Source organism: Orcinus orca, chromosome 16 (assembly GCF_937001465.1).
Source record: "Orcinus orca chromosome 16, mOrcOrc1.1, whole genome shotgun sequence".
Taxonomy (NCBI): domain Eukaryota; kingdom Metazoa; phylum Chordata; class Mammalia; order Artiodactyla; family Delphinidae; genus Orcinus; species Orcinus orca.
Genome location: NC_064574.1, coordinates 50,551,193 through 50,570,332, shown reverse-complemented (window position 1 = coordinate 50,570,332; position 19,140 = coordinate 50,551,193). Strand labels below are relative to the sequence as shown.

The 19,140-nt window shown below is 56.6% G+C and overlaps 1 protein-coding gene across 9 annotated transcripts in view; it reads left to right on the top strand.

Moving 5' to 3' along the window:
• The window catches only part of UNKL (unk like zinc finger), a 45,123-nt gene that overhangs the window by 24,171 nt on the left and 1,812 nt on the right, over nt 1-19,140 (top strand). For 4 of the 9 annotated variants that reach the window (XM_049699638.1, XM_049699642.1, XM_049699645.1 and 1 more), the window contains 6 exons: nt 1,881-1,943; nt 8,128-8,305; nt 15,566-15,658; nt 16,475-16,702; nt 17,301-17,503; nt 17,589-18,664. In XM_049699638.1, coding sequence (XP_049555595.1) covers nt 1,881-1,943; nt 8,128-8,305; nt 15,566-15,658; nt 16,475-16,702; nt 17,301-17,503; nt 17,589-18,128 — 1,305 coding nt within the window. In that variant the 3' untranslated portion in view covers nt 18,129-18,664. Of the gene's footprint in view, nt 1-1,880; nt 1,944-8,127; nt 8,306-15,565; nt 15,659-16,474; nt 16,703-17,300; nt 17,504-17,588; nt 19,059-19,140 lie in introns of those variants that run through there. The other 5 variants (XM_049699640.1, XM_049699641.1, XM_049699639.1 and 2 more) reach the window with 5 other exon arrangements.

The window sequence follows — 19,140 nt, the reverse complement described above, 5'->3', positions numbered from 1 at the left end:
TGCGTGGGCTTTCTCTAGTTGTGGTGAGCGGGGGCACTTTTCATTGTGGTGCGCAGGCTTCTCATTGAGGTAGCTTCTCTTGTGGAGCACGGGCTCTAGGCACATGGGCTTCGGTAGTTGTGGCATGCAGGCCCTAGAGCGCGTGGGCTTCAGTAGTTGCATCACGTGGGCTCTAGGGTGCATGGGCTTCAGTGGTTGTGGCGCGTGGGCTCAGTGGTTGTGGCTCGCGGGCTCTAGAGTGCAGGCTCAGTAGTCATGGCACACGGGCTTAGTTGCTCTGTGGCATATGGGATCTTCCTGGACCATGGATTGAACCCATGTCCCCTGCATTGGCAGACAGATTCTTAACCACTGCACCACCAGGAAAGTCCCTTGGTGCAGTTTTCATGCTTATGTTTGACCTGAGAGTACAGGTCCTGAGCTCTGCATGCAAAGCCATCCTCGTGCAGTTTCCCCAGAAGGTGGCTCATGGGAGTCAGGATTTTTACATGCGAGAGAGAGGAAAAAACTATTCCCTCGGGCTTCCCTGGTGGCGCAGTGGTTAAGAATTCGCCTGCCAATGCAGGGGACACGGATTTGAGCCCTGGTCTGGGAAGATCCCACATGCTGCGGAGCAACTAAGCCTGTGCGCCACAACTACTGAGCCTGCGCTCCAGAGCCCACGAGCCACAACTACTGAACCCTGGGCGCCTAGAGCCCGTGCTCTGCAACAAGAGAAGCCACCGCAGTGCGAAGCCCGCACACTGCAACGAAGAGGAGCCCATGCTCGCCGCAAGTAGAGAAAAGCCCGTGCGCAGCAACGAAGACCCAACACAGCCAAAAATAAATAAATAAATTAAAAAAAAAAACCAAAACTGTTCCCTCTATCCATTTAGGTTTAGTGTCTGGGGTCCCACAAATTAAACTGACCAAAGGCAAATTAACTGGAGAAAATGTTTATTTCTTATTCATTTGGAGGCTAGACCTGGGGGCTTATCTACCCTTTTAACAAAGAGCAATAAATTGTGGAGAAGTGACAAGACATAAAGGGTTTCTGCTTACAGGGAACTAAATTTGGGAAGGTAAAGATATGGGGGAAGTAAGGGAGGATGAGGGTTATTTTAGTGAGTTTGTTGTGAGGCTCAGCCTCCTGCAGTCCTTTGGGTGATTAGCGTTCTCAGGTGGTTAAGCTGTTCCCTTCCTCTTGGGAGGGAAGGGATCGCCTTTATGAAGGGAAATTTATAGGCTGTCTCCAGGCAGAAAGGGTGAGGGCAGAGAATAGCCTTCCAGGAAATCATTTGTCTCAGGTGTTGGACTTCCCACGACTTTCCCGGCTCTGGAGATGCAGCCCTGCCTGGGAGGCTTTCTTTGGGGTTCGCCGTTGTGGGTTCAGGGAGCTCTCACCTGCCTTCACACGGACCGGCAAGGAGCGCAGAGATTCACATCAGGTGTAGGAACTGGAATCCAAGAAAACTGATGCAGAGGCAGCAGATTTGAAAGCCTTTCTGTTTCATGGACTTCAGTCCTTGGCCTTTTCTTTTTCTTTTCCCCCATTTATTTGTTTGTTTATTTTGGGCTATGTTGGGTCTTTGTTGCGGTGCGCAGGCTTCTCACTATGGTGGCTTTTCTTGTTGAGGAGCACAGGCTCTAGGTGCACAGGCTTCTAGAGAGCAGACTCAGTAGTTGTGGCACACGGGCTTAGTTGCTCCGCGGCACGTGGGATCTTCCTGGACCAGGGCTCGAACCCGTGTCCCCTGCATTGGCAGGTGGATTCTTAACCACTGCGCCACCAGTAAAGTCCTAGTCCTCAGCCTTTTCTGCCTTCCGAGCAAAGCTTAGGTCTCTGTGTGTTTTTAATCAGCTGCTTTTTCTTCCAACAGCCAGTGCTTTTTCTGTTGCAGGCAAAGCGGAGAGATTCACCTGCTGAAGGCAGCCAGAAGGCCAGCGAGCAGGACAGTAAGCAGGTACTACCCGAGGCGAGATTTCACGTTCTCTTTGCGACTAGACTGCTGCCTGTGTAGCCCGTCACTTACCCCTGACTCACGCCGTGACCTGGTTAACATCCATTTATAAAACAGCTACATTCTTATATTCTTCTTAAAGTCATCTGTTCCATGTGTCCTTTGTTTTAATGTTTTAAAAAGTGTGCCGTACCTTGGAAACAACAGAACCAAAACCTCTTAAAGTTTCCCCCACGGGGAAATAAGAGGTGCCCTTCGTGGCCCTTCTGTGTGAGCGTCCCCGGGGCAGCCGTGACAAAGCTCCACAGACCGAGGCTTAAACAACACGCAGTGATTCCGTCTGGAGCCCGAAGTCGGAGACAAGGGTGTCAGCAAGGTTGGTTCCTTTTGGGGACCTCCGTTCTTGGCCTGCAGGCGCCGTCTTCCCTCTGTGTCTGTGTCTGTCTCCAGTGGTCCCTTTTCCATCAGGACATCAGTGCTATTGATCAGGACCCCCCCATCAACCTTGTCTTAACTTGATTCCCTCAGTAAAGACCCTGACTCTAAGCAGGTCCCGTTCAGAGGTGCTGGGGGTCAGGACCCCAACATCTGAGTTTTGGGGGCACAGTTGAGCCCATGGCAGCATCCAGGGTGAGCCTGGCTTGGTCTCCCTCTCTCGGGTCACAGTCTGGAGTTGTTTTCACCTCTGAGAGAACTAGTGATCAGAAACTAGTGATCAATGCATTCTTTCTCCTCCAAGGGAGGCTACATGGGGGCTTCCCGCCGTGCCCCCCCCCGCCCCCGCCCTCAGGCTTCTGCTAAGTCAGGCCCTTTCTCTCTGTTCTGTGCGACATAGCTTCCTGTACGCTTGGTAAACCAAGTTGTTTGAGAAACAGGTTTTTTTCTCTGGACACAAGGATGCTTGTTTTCCTATCACTGTAAAAGGCAGAGGGAGCTTTACATGCTCCGGAAGGCCTGGGCTTGGCAGGATGCGCAGCGAGCACTCACTCTCTCTGGCGGCTTGTCACCTGTCTCTGCTCTGAGCTTTATTTTAAATTCCCAAGTGGACAGGCCCTCACAGTTCCTTTTCTTCTGGTTTTCTTAGTGCCCTGAAGGTACCTCCTGGGGGATTTTTCAGGGCAAGATGTTCAGGCACTATTTTTCCATTAGAAGCTTCTGAAGCACATTTTTGAAATCAGCAGGGTGGTTGAAAGTAAAAATACAACCCAGTTATCTTGTCTTTTTTTTTTTTTTTAAAGAGATTGAAATCAAGAAGTTGTTCATTAAGAATCTGAAACATGAAATGTTAACAGTAGTGTAACCAACAGGGTACGTGACCGCAGTCTCAGGGCTGAGGAGGAAGGGCCTGGAAAGGAGTGGGGCTCACGGCGGGGGAGCCCAAGATGGCTGGGAGGTTCCCAGTGTGCGAGCTGCCCTCCCCCTTGGGCGCTGTGAGTAGACTGGCCAAGTTCATCTACCAGCCAGCACTCACCTGCACTCAGAGACCCCCTCCGTCCTGTCCCAAAGCCAGGCCCGGTTGGAAAGCCAGAGGGCCCCTAGGCCAGGTTCACTGGTGCCAGCATTTCCCCTGGGACCCCTGAAGTTCCCGCTCTGTTTGAAGGGTCGGCTGGAATGCCCAGTGGATGCCGTGGCTATGAGGCCAGCCTGGTGGCTCTCTCGGGTGAATGGTGCTCAGATGCTGCTCCAGGCACCCCTTCCCTGCATGTGGGCGCCGTCCGCTCTGGCTGGAGGAGAATTCTGGCCACCTGTCCCTGGGACCTCCCATCTCCTCTGAGGCGGCCGCAGGACCCCATGTCCCTGGGCCTCAGCAGCAGCTCTTGTTTCTGGGGCTTCGATCATTGGGTCAGAGTGGGGAACACAGGGCGTGTGGTGTTTTCCTTGATAAACTGAGGCGGTTCAGTTCGCTGGTTAGCCCAGCCCACTCCCCAGTGTCCGTCTTCCTTCCCAGGGGGCCCCTTCCTTAGACACCCCCTGCTTGCTGGGCGGCACTCGGTGGTTCCTGCCGAGGAAAGCAGCTCCGTGCTGTAGCCGCCCATCGCTGCAGAGTCCAGGCTCCGAGACCATGGAGACAGTGTCCGCGGTGCGCAGACCCCAGCCCTCCAGGACTCGCTCTGTCCCGCTCTGAGAGGCAGCCAGTGGTGTCACCCCGTGAGAGCAGAGCAATTGGGGGACTCAGTTCTCAGTGAACAGGCGGGCTTTCCAAGTTGTCAGTCTGATGAGTCCCCAGGTCACCCCAAGCTTACCCTAGCACACGAGTGTGTCTCTGCTACTCAAAAACAGGCAGATGGGAAAGCTTCCTGACTTTGGGATTGGCAACAATTTCATGGATGTGACACCAAAAGCATAGGCAACAGAAGAGAAAATAGATAAATGAGACTTCATTGAAATTAAAAACTTTCGTGCATCAAAGGACACTGTCAACAAACAGAGTGAAAAGACAGCTCATGGAATGGGAAAAATATCTGCAAATTATTTATCTGATAAGGGGTTAATATTCAGAACATAGAAAGAACTCCTACAACTCAACATCAACAAAACAAGCAACCTGATTAAAAAGTGGGCAAAGGGGGCTTCCCTGGTGGCGCCGGGGTTGAGAGTCCGCCTGCTGATGCAGGGGACACGGGTTCGTGCCCCGGTCCGGGAAGATCCCACATGCCGCGGAGCGGCTGGGCCCATGAGCCATGGCCGTTGAGCCTGCGCATCCGGAGCCTGTGCTCCTCAACAGGAGAGGCCGCAACAGTGAGAGGCCCGCGTACCGCAAAAAAAAAAAAAAAAAAAAAAAATGGGCCAAGGACTTGAGTAGACATTTCTCCAAAGAAGATACACAAATAGCCCACAAGCACATAAAAAGATGCTCAATACCAGTGGTCTCTAGGAACATGCAAACCAAAACCACCATGAGGTACCACTTCATGCCCATTAGGGGACAGCTGCTATTAAAAAAACAAAACAAAGAATAACAGGTGTTGGCAATGATGTAGAGAAATTGAAGCTTTTTTGCATTGCTGGTAAGAATGTAAAATGGTGCAGCCGCTGTGGAAAACAGTATGGTGTTTCCTTGAAAAATTAAAAATAGAATTACCTTATGATCCAGCAATCCCATTTCTGGGTATATACCCAAATGAATTGCAAGCAGTGTCTCGAAGAGGTATTTGTACACCCATTTTCACAGCAGCATTATTCATGAAGCCAGAAGGTGTGAGCAACCCAAGTGCCCATTGGCGGATGAATGGATGAGCATAATGTGGTCCATCCATACAGTGGAATATTATTCAGCCATAAAAAGGAAGGAAATTCCATCACATGCTACAACATGGATCAACCCTGAAGACTGTGTTAGCTCAGGCTGCCATAACAAAACACTAGACTGGCTGGCTAACATACTGGAAATTTATTTTCTCACAGTTCTGGAGGCTGGACATCCAAGATCAAAGTGTAGGCAGGTGTGGTGCCGGTGGCTGGCGTCTTGCTATGTGCCTGCACATCCTTTCCTCTGTGCCTGTGCATCCCTGGAGTCCCTTCCTCTTATAAGGACACCAGACCTATCGGATCAGAACCCCCTCTTATGACCTCATTTAACTGTCAGCTTAAAGGCCCGATCTCTAGATACAGTCACATTGGAGGTTGGGGCTTGAACATTCGGATTTTGGGGGGACGCACAGTCCCCAGCAAAGACATTATGCTCAGTGAAATAAGCTAGACACAAGGACAAATCCTGGGCCTTCCCTGGCGGCCCAGTGTTAAGACTCCTCCCTTCCACTGCAGGGGGTGAGGGTTTGATCCCTGGTTGGGGAACCGAGATTCTACATGCTGCGATGAGCAGCCATACAGTGGGATGCCCCCCACCCCATACAGTGGGATCCTGTTTGATCCTGCTTATATGAGGTCCCTGCAGCTGTCAAATTCATAGAGACAGAGAATGGAAGGGTGGGTGTCAGGGGCTCGGGGAGGGTGGGGAGTTAGTGTTTAATAGGACAGAGTTTCAGTTTGGGAAGATGAGAAAGTTCTGGAGATGATGGTAGTGATGGCTGCATAGCTGTCAATGTATTTAATACTGCTGGATTGTATGCTTAACAGTGGTAAGATGGTCAATGCTATGTTATGTGTATTTTACCACGAAAAAGAGAAACCGTGCAGACAAAGCTGGCGTAAGGAGGGGCACGCCTCCCCCATTTTGCTGTGTCACGTCTGGCTCTCCTGGTGACAGAGACCCCACTCTCCACCCATCCTGCTACATCTGTAATCACCGTGGGTGGCCTCAGGGCAAGGACCAACCAGGATGTTGTCATCGATTTTCAGGACAAAGTGTCACCTGATGTCTTCAAGGGGGCACGTGCTCCTGCAGTATGAATTTTTTGGGTGGGTGAAGTCATGGCAGCTCCCAGCTAGGCTCCATGCGTGGGGTTTAACATGGGGTGTCTGCAGTGCCATGGGTAGGTTCCTGCCATTCCTGCCTCGCCCGGGGACGGGGCAGTGGCTGCGGCGGGAGAGAGGAAGAAGGCCTGTGGTCACACCTCCCACGGCTGGAGGGATGGAAAGCCAGGTTGTGGATGGGCAGGTGGGCCCACCTCTGAGCTGAAGCCCAGGGAGAGCTGGGGGACGTTGCTCTCCAGACCTCTGTAGTTTGAGTTACTACTTTTTTTTTTTTTTGCGGTACACGGGCCTCTCCCGTTGCGGAGCACAGGCTCCGGACGCGCAGGCTCAGCGGCCATGGCTCACGGGCCCAGCCGCTCCGCGGCATGTGGGATCTTCCCGGACCGGGGCACGAACCCGTGTCCCCTGCATCGGCAGGCGGACTCTCAACCACTGTGCCACCAGGGAAGCCCCCGAGTTACTATTTTTAAGTTTTAGTCTCAAGCATACAATGGCGATCAGTCCCAGGGTCTCTGCAGTCATGGAGCAATGGGTTGTCACCTGGGGCCTCTCTTGAGCAAAGCCAGTTGCTGGGGGTAGACCGTGAACGCCAAGAAGGAGGCCTCAGGGCTGGGAACACTTGCTCAGAGAAGCTATTCTGTGCCAGATTGGTCTCTTACACACTGTTCAGTGAATTTCCTTTTTATTATGAGAATTTCACTAGGAACCCCATCTCCTTGCACTTGGTCTTACAGCACCCCTTCCCTCCCCCCCCACCACGGTTAACTTTTCCTATATTATTTTGAGGCAAAACCCAGACGACATACCATTTCACTTTAGTATAGCTTCTGACTCTTGATTTCCTAGCAGCCTCTGAGTGTGCACCCAGACATGACTATGTACAGTGTGGAAAGCCCTGAGGTCTGACTTCGTAGGTCTGTCCTGGTTCATTTTTATCACATCCTTTTCTGTGCACAGTGCCCTCCACATTACTGGCTATTCATCCAAAATTGTGCCAATTCTTTTAATCTATCAAATAAGGATAATGTGAATTGCCCCAATCTTTTTCTTTTGTTGGGTAATGAGGTCATAGGATTATTTTTTTTAATAAATTTATTTATTTATTTTTGGCTGCTTTGGGTCTTCGTTGCTGCACGCGGGCTTTCTCTAGTTGCGGTGAGCGGGGGCTACTCTTCGTTGCGGTGCACGGGCTTCTCACTGCGGTGGCTTCTCTTGTTGCAGAGCACGGGCTCTAGGCACGCGGCTTTAGTAGTTGTGGCATGTGGGCTCTAGAGCACAGGCTCAGTAGTTGTGGCGCACGGGCTTAGTTGCTCTGCGGCATGTGGGATCTTCCCGGACCAGGGCTCCAACCTGTGTCCCCTGCATTGGCAGGCAGATTCTTAACCACTGCGCCACCAGGGAAGCCCCTCACAGGATTATTTTATCGACGTCTTCAGAAGCAGTGCTGGCTGTCTGCTCACGTCTGTGGTGGGTTGTTCTTAGGCTGCCTCATCTGCTTGTGAACGTCCTTCTCTGAATCTTTATTATCATGATTCTTATTATCATCATTAGATGGGACACTCCCTGGATACATTTGTTCCCGTCCCTGGGTGATCGACAGCTTGTGATTCTGCTGTCATAGTTATTGTAACTAACCAGATGTTTAAAGCCTCTCTAGAATCTCTGGAAAAGTAGTCGACTTTCTTTATTTTGTTTTGGGGATAAAAGTGGGCCAGCCCATCCGTCTCGATTCTGTCATTCTCTGTCACTGTGCTGCCATCACATTGCTGTCCCTGAGCAGGGCGCTGGCTCATCTTGTTATGTCTTTGCACAGAGCCACCTGGCAGTGTTGGCAGTGGGTCACCCCCTCGCTCCCAGCGTGAGTTCCAGCCTCGCATCCAGCCTGGCATCCAGCACTGGCTCAGGCGGCTCCTCGCCCACCGCTCTGCCCACTGTCTCGGCTCGTGCCCACCCTCTTGACCCCACTGGCAGCGCCGTCGAGGCGGTCCCAGGTAAGTCTGGGGCTCTGCTCCCATCTCCCCGACGCCTCTTTGCACTTCCCTTGACGCCTTCCAGTATGCATGGTGTATGCTCATGCTCAGTTTGTAGAAGAGCATTTTCGGTCACCTGCCACTTTGGCTGTGTTGCCCGTGGTCTAGGAAATGCCTGCCTCGCTGGGGGCCTTGGGCTGCAGAGGGGATGAGGAGCCCTCAGGTGGGGCAGCTGGACAGGCCCCACAGGGCAAGGCAGAGCGGGCAGTGCCACCCAGCCTGAGACCACCAACAACAGGAGGCTTCAGAGAAATGAAATGGGGGCTGTGAGGGGTGGTGAGGGCACCTGAAGACGGGGGACGGTGACAAGAGTGAGGAGCGGGGATGAGGTCACAAGGCATGGGCACGGCTACCGGCTGCAGAGGGGTTCTTGGCCGCTGGGAGTCCTTGAGGGTTTGTGGACTGATGACTGGTGTGATTGGACCCGGGGGACCTGTCTGGCAGCTGGATGGAGGCGCAGAGCCCAGGTTGGGGCTGTCGTGAAAGCTAAGGGAAGAGTGGAGCTGGTGGGTGAGATGGTGCCTGTCAGGGCCATACGGGTCACCTGGCCCTCTCAGGCCACGTCTGGGTGCACCTGGCTGCACCAATAATACTAGCCAGTTTTGGGAAGTAACGGAATCCTCAGAACTGCCCTCTGGCCCCAGGAGGAGGGCCCTTGCTGGCCTTTCTGCAGTTGGGACCCAGGACCCAGAGTGCACACCCCACCCGCTTTGGGGCTAACAGGTGTAGACTGGATTGTTTTCCCATGTAGTTTCATTCAGGTTGTATCCTTACTAATGCACTGCATGAATAGAAGGGGTAAACTCTGAAATAAACAGGTGCTGGTTCCAGATTTTCTGTGTTTAATGGATTCAGTGGAATCATTTCAGGGCCACTGGGCAGGTTCCTTTCTTTTGCCTTCCACTTCATACGAACAGGCGGGAACCTCCGGAGTTCATTGCCGGGTGGCTGGCAAAGGGTGGAAAGACTAGATCGACTGTGGAGGGACCTCAGGGCTGTGGGCAGCTGACTCTAAGTGACCTCCGAGGGCAGGGTCACGGCCTGTTCATCCTGACCCACATGGCGTTGGGTTGAGCATGTTTTACCTGAGTGGGGTCCAGCCTGAGCCGCGGCAGGCGGGCAGGGTAGGAGCAACCGGCAGGCGGCAGGGCTCGGGACTTGCCGCGGAGACCCCACTTTAATCCGAACAAAGCAGCCCGGCCCCGCGATGGTTTTCGCACAACCTGGGTCCGGGGTCCCGGCACGCCGCCTCGCAGCGCCGGGAGGGGCAGGTGCTGGTAAGAGGAGGTGAGGGGCGGGGCAGCCTAAGGCTTGCGTCGCCAGGGTGGGACGGAGTATGTCGGGGGCGGGGGCATCCCGAGGCTTGCGTCACCGGGGCGGGGCAAGTCGGGGGCGGGGCGATCTAACATTTGCGTCACCAGGGGCGGGGCCGGCGCGGGCCGGGCGGGGCGAGGGCCGTGTTTGAATCGGCAGCGGCGGCGGCGGCGGCAGCAGCAGCAGCAGCAGCGCGGGGCGCCGGACGCCGGGACGGTGAGTCAGCATCGTCAGTCCCGCGCCGTCAGGGTGCGGGTCGTCGTTACCCGGAGCTTCAGATAGAGCGGTGCGCCAACTCCCTGTGCTAGGTGCGCCTTCCCTTCTCCCCAGGTGGGCCAACTCCCGTCTCTCCAGGTGGGCCAAATCCGCTCCCATGTGAGGTGCGTCTCCCCCTCCTCCCCTCCCCCAGATCTTTCCCCTCCCCTCCCGGTGCTCCTCTTACCGGTCTGCGGTACCCGCGCCCCGGGCCAGGTGTGACAGCCAGGGGTTGGTACCAAGGTCTTCGGGGTTGCGGAATGAGGCGAATACAAACATCCCCCCTTTAGGAAACTGCTCTGCAGAGGCGCCCGCTGCTTCCCTGCGTGGGCGCCAGCCGCGGGCTTCTCCAGGGAAGCCTGCATCGCCTAGCGGAAGGGGGTCTCTCGCTCCCCGAGGACGGAAGGGGGTCTCTCGCTCCCCGAGGCGGACGGGGTTCCTGCCTTGTCCTGCTGCGAATCGAATCGCCGCCTGCACTGTCGGAAACTCAGACCAGCAGTGAGCGGGTTTGCCAGGTGCTTCTCCATCCTCTAGTTAGGGGAAGGACAGACCGCCAGGGGGCATCCTGCCCCCTCCCCGTGGGTGCAGGGGAGCACCCCCACGTCAGGGGTTCCCCATTCTGGCCTCTAATTCGAGCACTGACTGTGTGCATTGTTCCCGTGTGTCCCATGGTCCTGGGGACCTGGGCGCCTCTTGAATGTGCTGTGTCACGTCGGGAACCGAGCTTTGCCAGGGCCATTACTCAGCAGCTTTCAGCTAATTGCTTGTTAACATCTGGGCGGTTACTGGTACTTTGGCAAGGCGGGCTCCGGGTCACATGGCACAGTTTACCTAACTGGGTTCACATAGATTTTGAGTGTTGTCAGTTCTTCCTTTAAGAGAACATCTCAGAAGACCTGGGTCTGATCTTAGGGAACAGTGGGGTGTGTAATAGGATAAGAGACATAGTGCTGGTGAAAAAGTGGGCCAGGACACCTCCTGGGAACGCCAGTAACCGCCGCCACCCCCCAACCCCCGCCTCCGCAACACAGGCTGTGGTTTGTCGGGTGAGATTTGGCCCCTATTGTGCCCTGCCTGCACCTGAGCGGGGCAGGGCAACAGAGGTGCCCCTTTATGCTGAGTCATTGGGTGGGGGTGGGGGAGTGGGATGAGATAAATCACTTCAAGGTAAGAAAAGGCTCCTGCACACAGTTTATTTCCATCCATCCGTCCATCCCTTCCTTCATTTTATGTGCCTTTGTTATTAAAAAATGTTTCTGGAACTCTGCCAGCTTTGAAGCAGACCACCCCTAACCTGATCCCACCACTCCAGGTGTGAAGGGCTAAGTCCATGTTGTCAGGTCCTCCTGACCAGCATGTCCAGGACAGGAGCTCAGGACCCCAGGCAGAGCAGATGTGCCAGGCCAGCACAGGGAGCGTGGGTGGTGGTGGCAGGTCAGGCGTGTAGTGGGTGGGTCAGGGTGCTTGCTGTCAGCGGGTGAGTCTGCACATCAGCCAGCAGTGGTCCAGGCCTGGGCTGGACCGCACAGTCCAGGTGACATGCAGGGATGGAGCAGGGGGTGATTCTGAGAAGGGTTTTGGAGTCTGGGCAGGAGTTTTCTCAGGACTAGTGGGGCTAATGGAAGCTGTGGCAGGCTGTAGCCCACAGCAGTGTCATGGCTTAAAAGACAAAGGAGGAGCCATTGCTGGGGTGGGGAGGGGCAGGGTGGGAAAGGGTCCTGCTGGGGGAGTGTGGACTGGCTCGCCAAGGGGTACATCCTTTCTGGGAGGCAGGACTCAGGACATGAAGAGGTTGTCATCACAGAAAGGTTACTCCTGGGACAGAGCAGGTCAGGGTGAAGGGGCAGCCTGCAGAGATGGCTAGAGCTGGGAGCCCTAACTGGTGTGGGTCAGGGGAGGAGGAGTTGAGGGCTCCTCTGGGCTTCTGCTCAGCATGTGGGCCCAGGTGCACCAGCTCAAAGGAGGCACCTGTGTGCGGTTTGATAAGGAGCCAATGCTGCAGTGGGGCCACTCCTGCTAGGAGGAGGCAGTGTGGCCATGCTGCGGGACGGCTGGGGCGTCTGCAGATGAGCACTGCAGAAGTCACCTGTGTCCGGGTGTGGACCAGGCACAGGAGGGGCTGCCGGGCTCCCATGGAGGTGGCAGGGCCAGGATGTGGCCCCAGGCAGGGGAGGAAAGAGGGACAGGGCCACCTTTGACCGGAGGGGTTTGGGGGTACAGTGCAGGGCTGGAAGGCAAGGCTGGGGTGACAGTTTAAAGAGTGAGCTGGAAACTGGGGACAGCAAGAAGGAGGGGGTCACCTGACTAGGGGCAGAGTTGGGTGAGGGGCTACAGGGCCTGTGGTCATGTCCTGGGGAGCAGGTGGGAGCCAGAGGCTGTACCCTCTGTGTGGAGTTCACATTAACAGGAGACAGGTCTGTCTGTGGAGGAGTCCTGACAGGTCTGGGCCCCTAGGTCTGCGGGAGGCACCCGTTCGAGCACCACAGCACAGCCTGGAGAGGACAGGTCGGTGTGTGTGTGGGGGGGTGTTTCCAGGTGGTCTCGATTGTTGTGAGTTAAATTATGTGCTCCCCAAAAGATATGCCTCCGCTGTAAACTCTCCGCCCCTGTACTTGGGAGTGTGACCTTATTTAGAAACAAGTCTTTGCAGGGAATTCCCTGGTGGTCCAGTGGTTAGGACTCCACGCTTTCACTGCCACGGGCCTGGGTTAAATCCCTGGTTGGGGAACTAAGATCCTGCAAGCTGTGCGGTGCTGCCAAAAAAAAGAAACAAGTCTCTGCAGATGTAATTAAGGTAAAATGAGGCCATTAGGATGGGCCCTAATTTGATATGACTGGTGTTCTTATAAGAAGGAAATTTGGACACACAAACACAGGGGAGGGAAGACCACATGAGGACAGAGGCAGAGGTAGGGCTGGTGTGTCCACAAGCCAAGGAATGCCAAGGATTGCCAGCAGAAGAGGCAGGAGGGAGAGTCCCTGGAGCCTCAGAGGGAGCCCAGCCCTGTGCACCTTGACCTCAGCCTCTGGCCCCAGAGTGGATTTGCATGAGTAGAATTGTGTTGCTGGAGGCCACCTGGTATGTGGTGCTTGGTTTTGGCGGCTCCCGGACACGAATGGCCCTGCGTGCTTCTAGATGTCGGGAGGCATCCTGGGGAGCAGGAGGCACTTGCTGCAAAGAAGCGTTGAGAAGCAGGGCCTGGAGGGGGCACCCACAGAGGGGAGTGGAGCCCCCAGGAGGAAAGGGGGACTGTGCAGGCCAGAGGCGGGTGCTGCCCCCACGGTCCCAGCCCCGCTGTCTCCCTGAGGGGCTCGGGTTGGTCTTTTCTTCCTGTCACCACTCTTGCATCAGGCCACCTTCTAGTCGCCTCCATCCTTGGATGTGGGCATCGGGTGCGTCACATGAAACTGTTGGCGGGGCTGGTCCAGCTGTGCAGGCGCTATTGTCACAGTTGGGACAGCGCTGTGAGCAGCGCTTCACGTCTTCCTGCCGCTGCCCCAGGACTGAGGAGCTTGGGGTGCTGCCAGCCCAGGGCCTGCATTGATGTCCACAGCGTCCGGTGTCACAGGCTCAGCTCCTTTGGCCTCCTCACACCCCAGAGCAGAGGTGGAAACTCCAGGGGCCCTGGCCCGGTTGCCACCCTGTGTTCACCAGCCCTTCAAATAGTTCTTCCTGCAGTGCCGTACAGTCGGGGGATCCCTCTGGGCCGAGGGAGCCTGTGCCCCATTCCGTGCTCCTGGCTGTCGTTGCCAGTGGGGCCAGGACCAGGTCGTGTCTGCAGGTGGCGGGGATGAAACAGGGAAGGAAACAGACGCGGGGCCCCCTCGTCCGCCTTCCCGGGTGCGCATGGTAGCCTCGCCCTGGGGCAGAAGCTGCGCTGGGACCCCAGTGGGCCGCTAAGCGCTGGCATCGGGTGGGAGCCCTCCCCGTGGTTGGCTCAGTGGTCCCCATGGGGGCCAGGCAGGGAAGGGATGGGGCTGCCCATTAGGCTGGACCCCAAGTCTGCTCTGCATGTGTCTGGCTCCTGACTCCTCAGAAGTCACACGTCTCCTGCCCCGTTTTTCCCCCCTGAGTGTGGTAGAGGGTCTTTCATTTGAAAGGCAGCAGCCCCCTCCCTGGGCGTGGGTCTCTCTGTTCCAGAGCCACAGTCTCATCCCCTTGCCCTCTTTTTTTTTTTTTTAATAAATTTATCTGTTTATCTATTTATTTTTGGCTGTGTTGGGTCTTCGTTGCTGCCGTGGCCTTTCTCTAGTTGTGGCGAGTGGGGGCTTCTCATTGCGGTGGCTTCTCTTGTTGCGGAGCATGGGCTCTAGGTGCATGGGCTTCAGTAGTCGTGGCGTGTGGCCTTCAGTAGTTGTGGCTCGCGGGCTCTAGAGTGCAGGCTCAGTAGTTGTGGTGCACAGGCTTAGTTGCTCCGCGGCATGTGGGATCTTCCCAGACCAGGGATTGAACCCGTGTCCCCTGCATTTGCAGGCGGATTCTTAACCACTGTGCCGCCAGGGAAGTCCCCACCTTGCCCTCTTGACTCTTGGATCAAATGCGGCCACCCCAGCCTCCCGGCTCCTCCTTCCTCTGCTCCTGGGGGTCTGGCTGAGCCCCAGGGGGTGGGGGGGCGTAGTCAGAGCTGAGCTTCCTCCTCTCTGGGGTGGGTCTGACTTGATGCTGCTCATTGGGTTGGACACTGTCCAGGGACTCTGACACTTGGCACCAGGCAGCTGGGGGAGGGGCAGAGGTAGGAGGCTGACCCAGAGCAGGCAGTTCTGACGAGGGTCCCCATGGTCCACCCCTGGGCTGGGGGCGTTGAGTGCCTTTGTGGCCTCTTGAAATGGGACTTGGTGCATCTGACCAGGCGTCATGGGGCACTGAGGGGCCCTGCGGCCAGCAGGGGGCATGGGACTGAGCCACACAGGAGAGGCTCACCTGCCTCCTGGAAGGGGTGCTTTGGGAGAGCAGACCCCAGAGGGGGGTTGGGGAGAAAGGTTCTGAGGTGGCAGAGCTCCTTGTGTGCTGTGCCTTCGATGTCACCATGGTTTGCTGCGGACCTGCCTGTGACTTTGTGCTGGGGAGGTCTCTCTGGCCCCACGCTGTGTCCCAGGAGCTCCTGCAGCCCCTCCCCTCGGTTCCCAGTCCACAACTTCCCTGAGTCGACCCTGTGGGGCTGTGGGAACTTCGGGGGTTGGCAGGCCTGATCTTGGCCACCCCAAGACAGCTTCCTGCTTGGTGTCAGGTCCCCAGGGTACAGGACCCCAGGAGGGAGTGTCAGGTGGGGTCAGCGCCGAGGGGGCCATGTTCCATTCCCCTGTCCCTTTAACAGACAGGCCTGGGGGGCACCGAGGGCTGCAGCAGAACACCCAGCTCAGTGCCCCAGGGGAGAATGGATGTGGGTCTCTGCTGTGACCTGGCTGAGGAGGTCAGCGCAGGTGCCACCTGAGTCGTCCGTGAGCCGCTTTCCCCTGGACGTGGCCGTCCTGGAATTTTCTTTACTAGTCAAGCATGTTTATTTGGTTAGATTTTACCAAATGATTAGAAGTTGAGTCAGTGAGATGAGGGCTGTGTTGCTGAGGCTAGTAGATTGGCCCCAAGCCCAGACGGGTCCCCTCCGCCACGAGAGCCTGGCTTTCCCCTGCGATGACGCCGGTTCTGTCCTGCAGGATCCTCCTTAGACCTTCACCTCGGTGACATCAGCCTTGTGGCCCCAGATAAGGACCTGGAGGAGCACGACAGCCGTGACCTCGGACCCACAGGTAGTGCCTGCACCCGGTGCTTTCCAGGGCCTTCTGTTGTGGCTCTAAGGTGGGAGGGGTCCTGTCTCCATCCCTGCACCCCCCACCCTGAGGTCCCTGCAGAGGTGGGGGTCAGGGCTTTGTGGCCCTTCTGAGATGTTTAACCACTGCATTGGCATGAAGACAAATGTGTTAACATTAGATACTGAATCATTCTGTTTGACCTAAAAGTTTATCTTTCTTCTTCTGTTACTTTTTAAAAGATTTAATTATTATTTATTCAATTAATTTATTTTTGGCTGTGTCAGGTGTTAGTTGAGGCATGCGGGATATTTCGTTGCGGCGCACAGGCTTCTCTCTAGTTGTGGCATGTGGGTTTTCCCTCTCTAGTTGTGGTGCATGGGCTCTGTAGTTTGCGGCATGGAGGCTCTCTAATTGAGGTGCCCGGGCTCAGTAATTGTGGCGCGAGGGCTTAGTTGCCCTGAGACATGTGGGATCTTAGTACCCTGACCAGGGATCCAACCCTCGTCTCCTGCATTGTAAGGTAGATTCTTTACCACTGGACCACCAAGGAAATCCCTCTTCTATTATTAAAAGAAACCATTTCTGGGGGGCCCAAAAAGTACTGGGACCACCATGCCCATGGACAGGTCGGCCGGGCAGGGCCTAGTGTCTGAGCAGTGAGGGGTGCAGCCACGCCTCTCTGGGTGGGGGTCCCCCCAGCACCCCCACCCCCGGTGTCCACCCGCTCCATCAGCTCGGAGCGGTGCTGGGGGATTCCTGGGGCAGAGGATCTTGCTCCACCCCTCGCTAACCCGGCCCCTCCGCCCCACGCAGGTCAGCGGTCGCTGGGGGGCTCGGCGCCCGTGGCCATCCCAGGCTGCCTGCCCCGCTCCCCGTCCCTGCAGTCCTCGTCGTCCCTGTCCGCCTCCCCACTCGGCTCCTTCTCCCAGTCCCTGTCGGGGCCGCTCGTCTCCTCAGCCATGACGCCCCCCCAGCAGCCTCAAGCCCTCAAGTCGGAGCCCCGAGTGCTGGGCCCCCCAGCCCCGTCCTACAACTCCTTCGGTGAGCGGGGCTCTTGGGGCTCCAGGTGCGGGAGGCGGCCACAGTGTGGCCCATCCCATCCCCGTGTCTGCTGCTCGGCGCAAGGTGCCCTGGGCAGGGGGCCTGGGGTTTGCACCTGAACCTCTGTGGGGGTGTCATTGTGCCTGGGACCCCGAGCCGCTCTCGTGACACCACCACGGCGAGACCTGTCTCACCTGCAGGCTGCGGGGGTGTGATATCGCCAGAGACCAAGCGCAGAACCAGACAGATTTGCAAAAACAGGAAACTTGATTTAAATTTCTTTCCTTGAGAAATGTTATGCGATCTGTTTTGTTTCAAAAGAGTTGATATTTTAAAGTATCTGTTTTAATTTCTAATGAAACATGGATGTCAATGGATGTCGCCCATGCAAACAAAAACCCTTTGGGGTCCTCCAGATTCTAAGTGCGTAAAGGGTTCTGGGACAAGAATCTGAGCACTGCTGCCTCCAGGATGCAGCCACAGAAACGGATTTGTTTCCTTTTCTGGCGGAGAGATTGGGGTCCCCAGAGCTTGCTGGGGAGTTGCTTGTGAGGTCCCAGCACAAAAGCAGGCTGACATCCGGCTCCTCCACACTCAGGCTTGAATGGCGTCCCCGGCAGCATCTGGGACTTTGTCTCTGGCAGCTTCTCTCCCAGCCCGTCACCCATCCTGAATGCTGGCCCCACGGCCCCTTCAGGCGCGAGTCCAAACAGTGCCGAGCTGGCGCGGGTCAGGCGGCAGCTGGAGGAGGCCAAGAGGAAGATCCGGCAGTGGGAGGAGTCCTGGCAACAGGTGAAGCAGGTGAGCCTGGGAAGGGGCCGCCGCGCAGGTGAGACAGGCGTGTGTGGCGGCTACCGGCCCCGTCACTGCAGCCCCTGGGTTTCAGGCCTGTGACGCGTGGCAGCGGGAGGCCAAGGAGGCCAAGGAGCGGGCGCTCGCAGCCGACAGCGCCCGGCAGCTGGCGCTGCAGAAGAAGGATGAGGTGGAGGCCCAGTTCCGACGGCTGCAGGAGGAGCTGGAGGGCCGGGGCTTGGCCTCCATGCTCCCCGGGCTGCGCGGCTGTGGTGACATCAGCGCCATCCCCCTGCCGAAGCTGCATTCGCTGCAGAGTCAGCTGCGCCTCGATTTGGAAGCAGTGGATGGGGTGAGTCCGGGTCTCGTTTTCAAGGCACTGGAGGGGGTGCATGGAGGTGGTGGGGAGCCGGCCGAGCAGCTTCCGTCCACTCCCACCTTCGCCTCCTCTTGGAGGCCATGCCCTCGTGGACAGGGGCCATGTCGCCTCACGCGGCTGGAGGTCTGGTGGTGTTTGGGGCACCTCCCTGGGTCACCCTCCAGGGTCCCTGGTCACCCCCTTGCCTGGTGTAGCGTGAAAGCCGCTGCCCTCAGCTTAGTTGGAAAATCCTTCCACACCCGGGCATTTTGTTAGAACTTGGGGCATTGGGAAGGCTCCACAGCTCTGCCTCTCAAACACTGTCCCCTCCCTGGCTCACGGCCCAGGCCGTTGGGATGCACACCTCGCATCCATCTCCAAGGCGCCATCATCCAGGTTTTGGCTGCTGTCGGCCGGAGGCTGGGTCCCAAGTTGGGGTCCATCCTGACCTGGCCCCTCCGTGTGGCCACCTGCCTGGCTACTCTTCCCACACCACGTGGTGGCTCTGGCCCCGGGAGCCCGTCCCCACCCAAAGGTCTTGTGGTGAAGCCTCTCCCACCCCATCTTTTTGTTCCTGGGTGGCCCCCAGCAGGGGAGTCCACCCCACCCTGACCCTGGGCCCGGCCTGGGTGGGGGCGGGGTACCCCCTGACTGCGTCTCCCCCGCAGGTGATCTTCCAGCTGCAAGCGAAGCAGTGCGGGGTGTGCGGGGAGCGGGCCCGCAGCGCTGTCCTGCGGCCCTGCCAGCATCGTGTGCTCTGCGAGCCGTGCGCAACCAGCGCACCCGAGTGCCCCTACTGCGCGGGCCAGCCCCTGCCCTGGTGACGGCCGCCTTGTCGCCCGCCTCCTGGTGCCACCGACGTCGGGACCCCAGCCCCAAACAGACCACCCACGGTCTCGTACTCTCCTCACAGACCTGAAGGCTGTGTGGGGGGCTCGGCGGGCAGGGTGACTCTGCGGGGTTTGTGGTCCTGACGCCACTGTGACCGGATCCTGGGAGTTCACATCCCGAGAAGCACTTTGTAGACGGAAGAGTTTAGGCAGACGTTCCGAGTTGCTATAAGCTGCTTTGAGGTTCATGTTTTTAATATGCGATAATACGAAGCTTTATACGTGTACTGTGAACAGAGTATTTCCTATCGGTCTATTGTTAATCCATAGTACGGTAAACACATTAGGTTTCATATCTGAAATTAGTACTTATGAAGTGAGCATTTATCTAGTAGTGAGAAATGCCTAGGATTTTTACAGTTTCCAAATTAAGTGCAAACTAATAGTATTTATAGCAG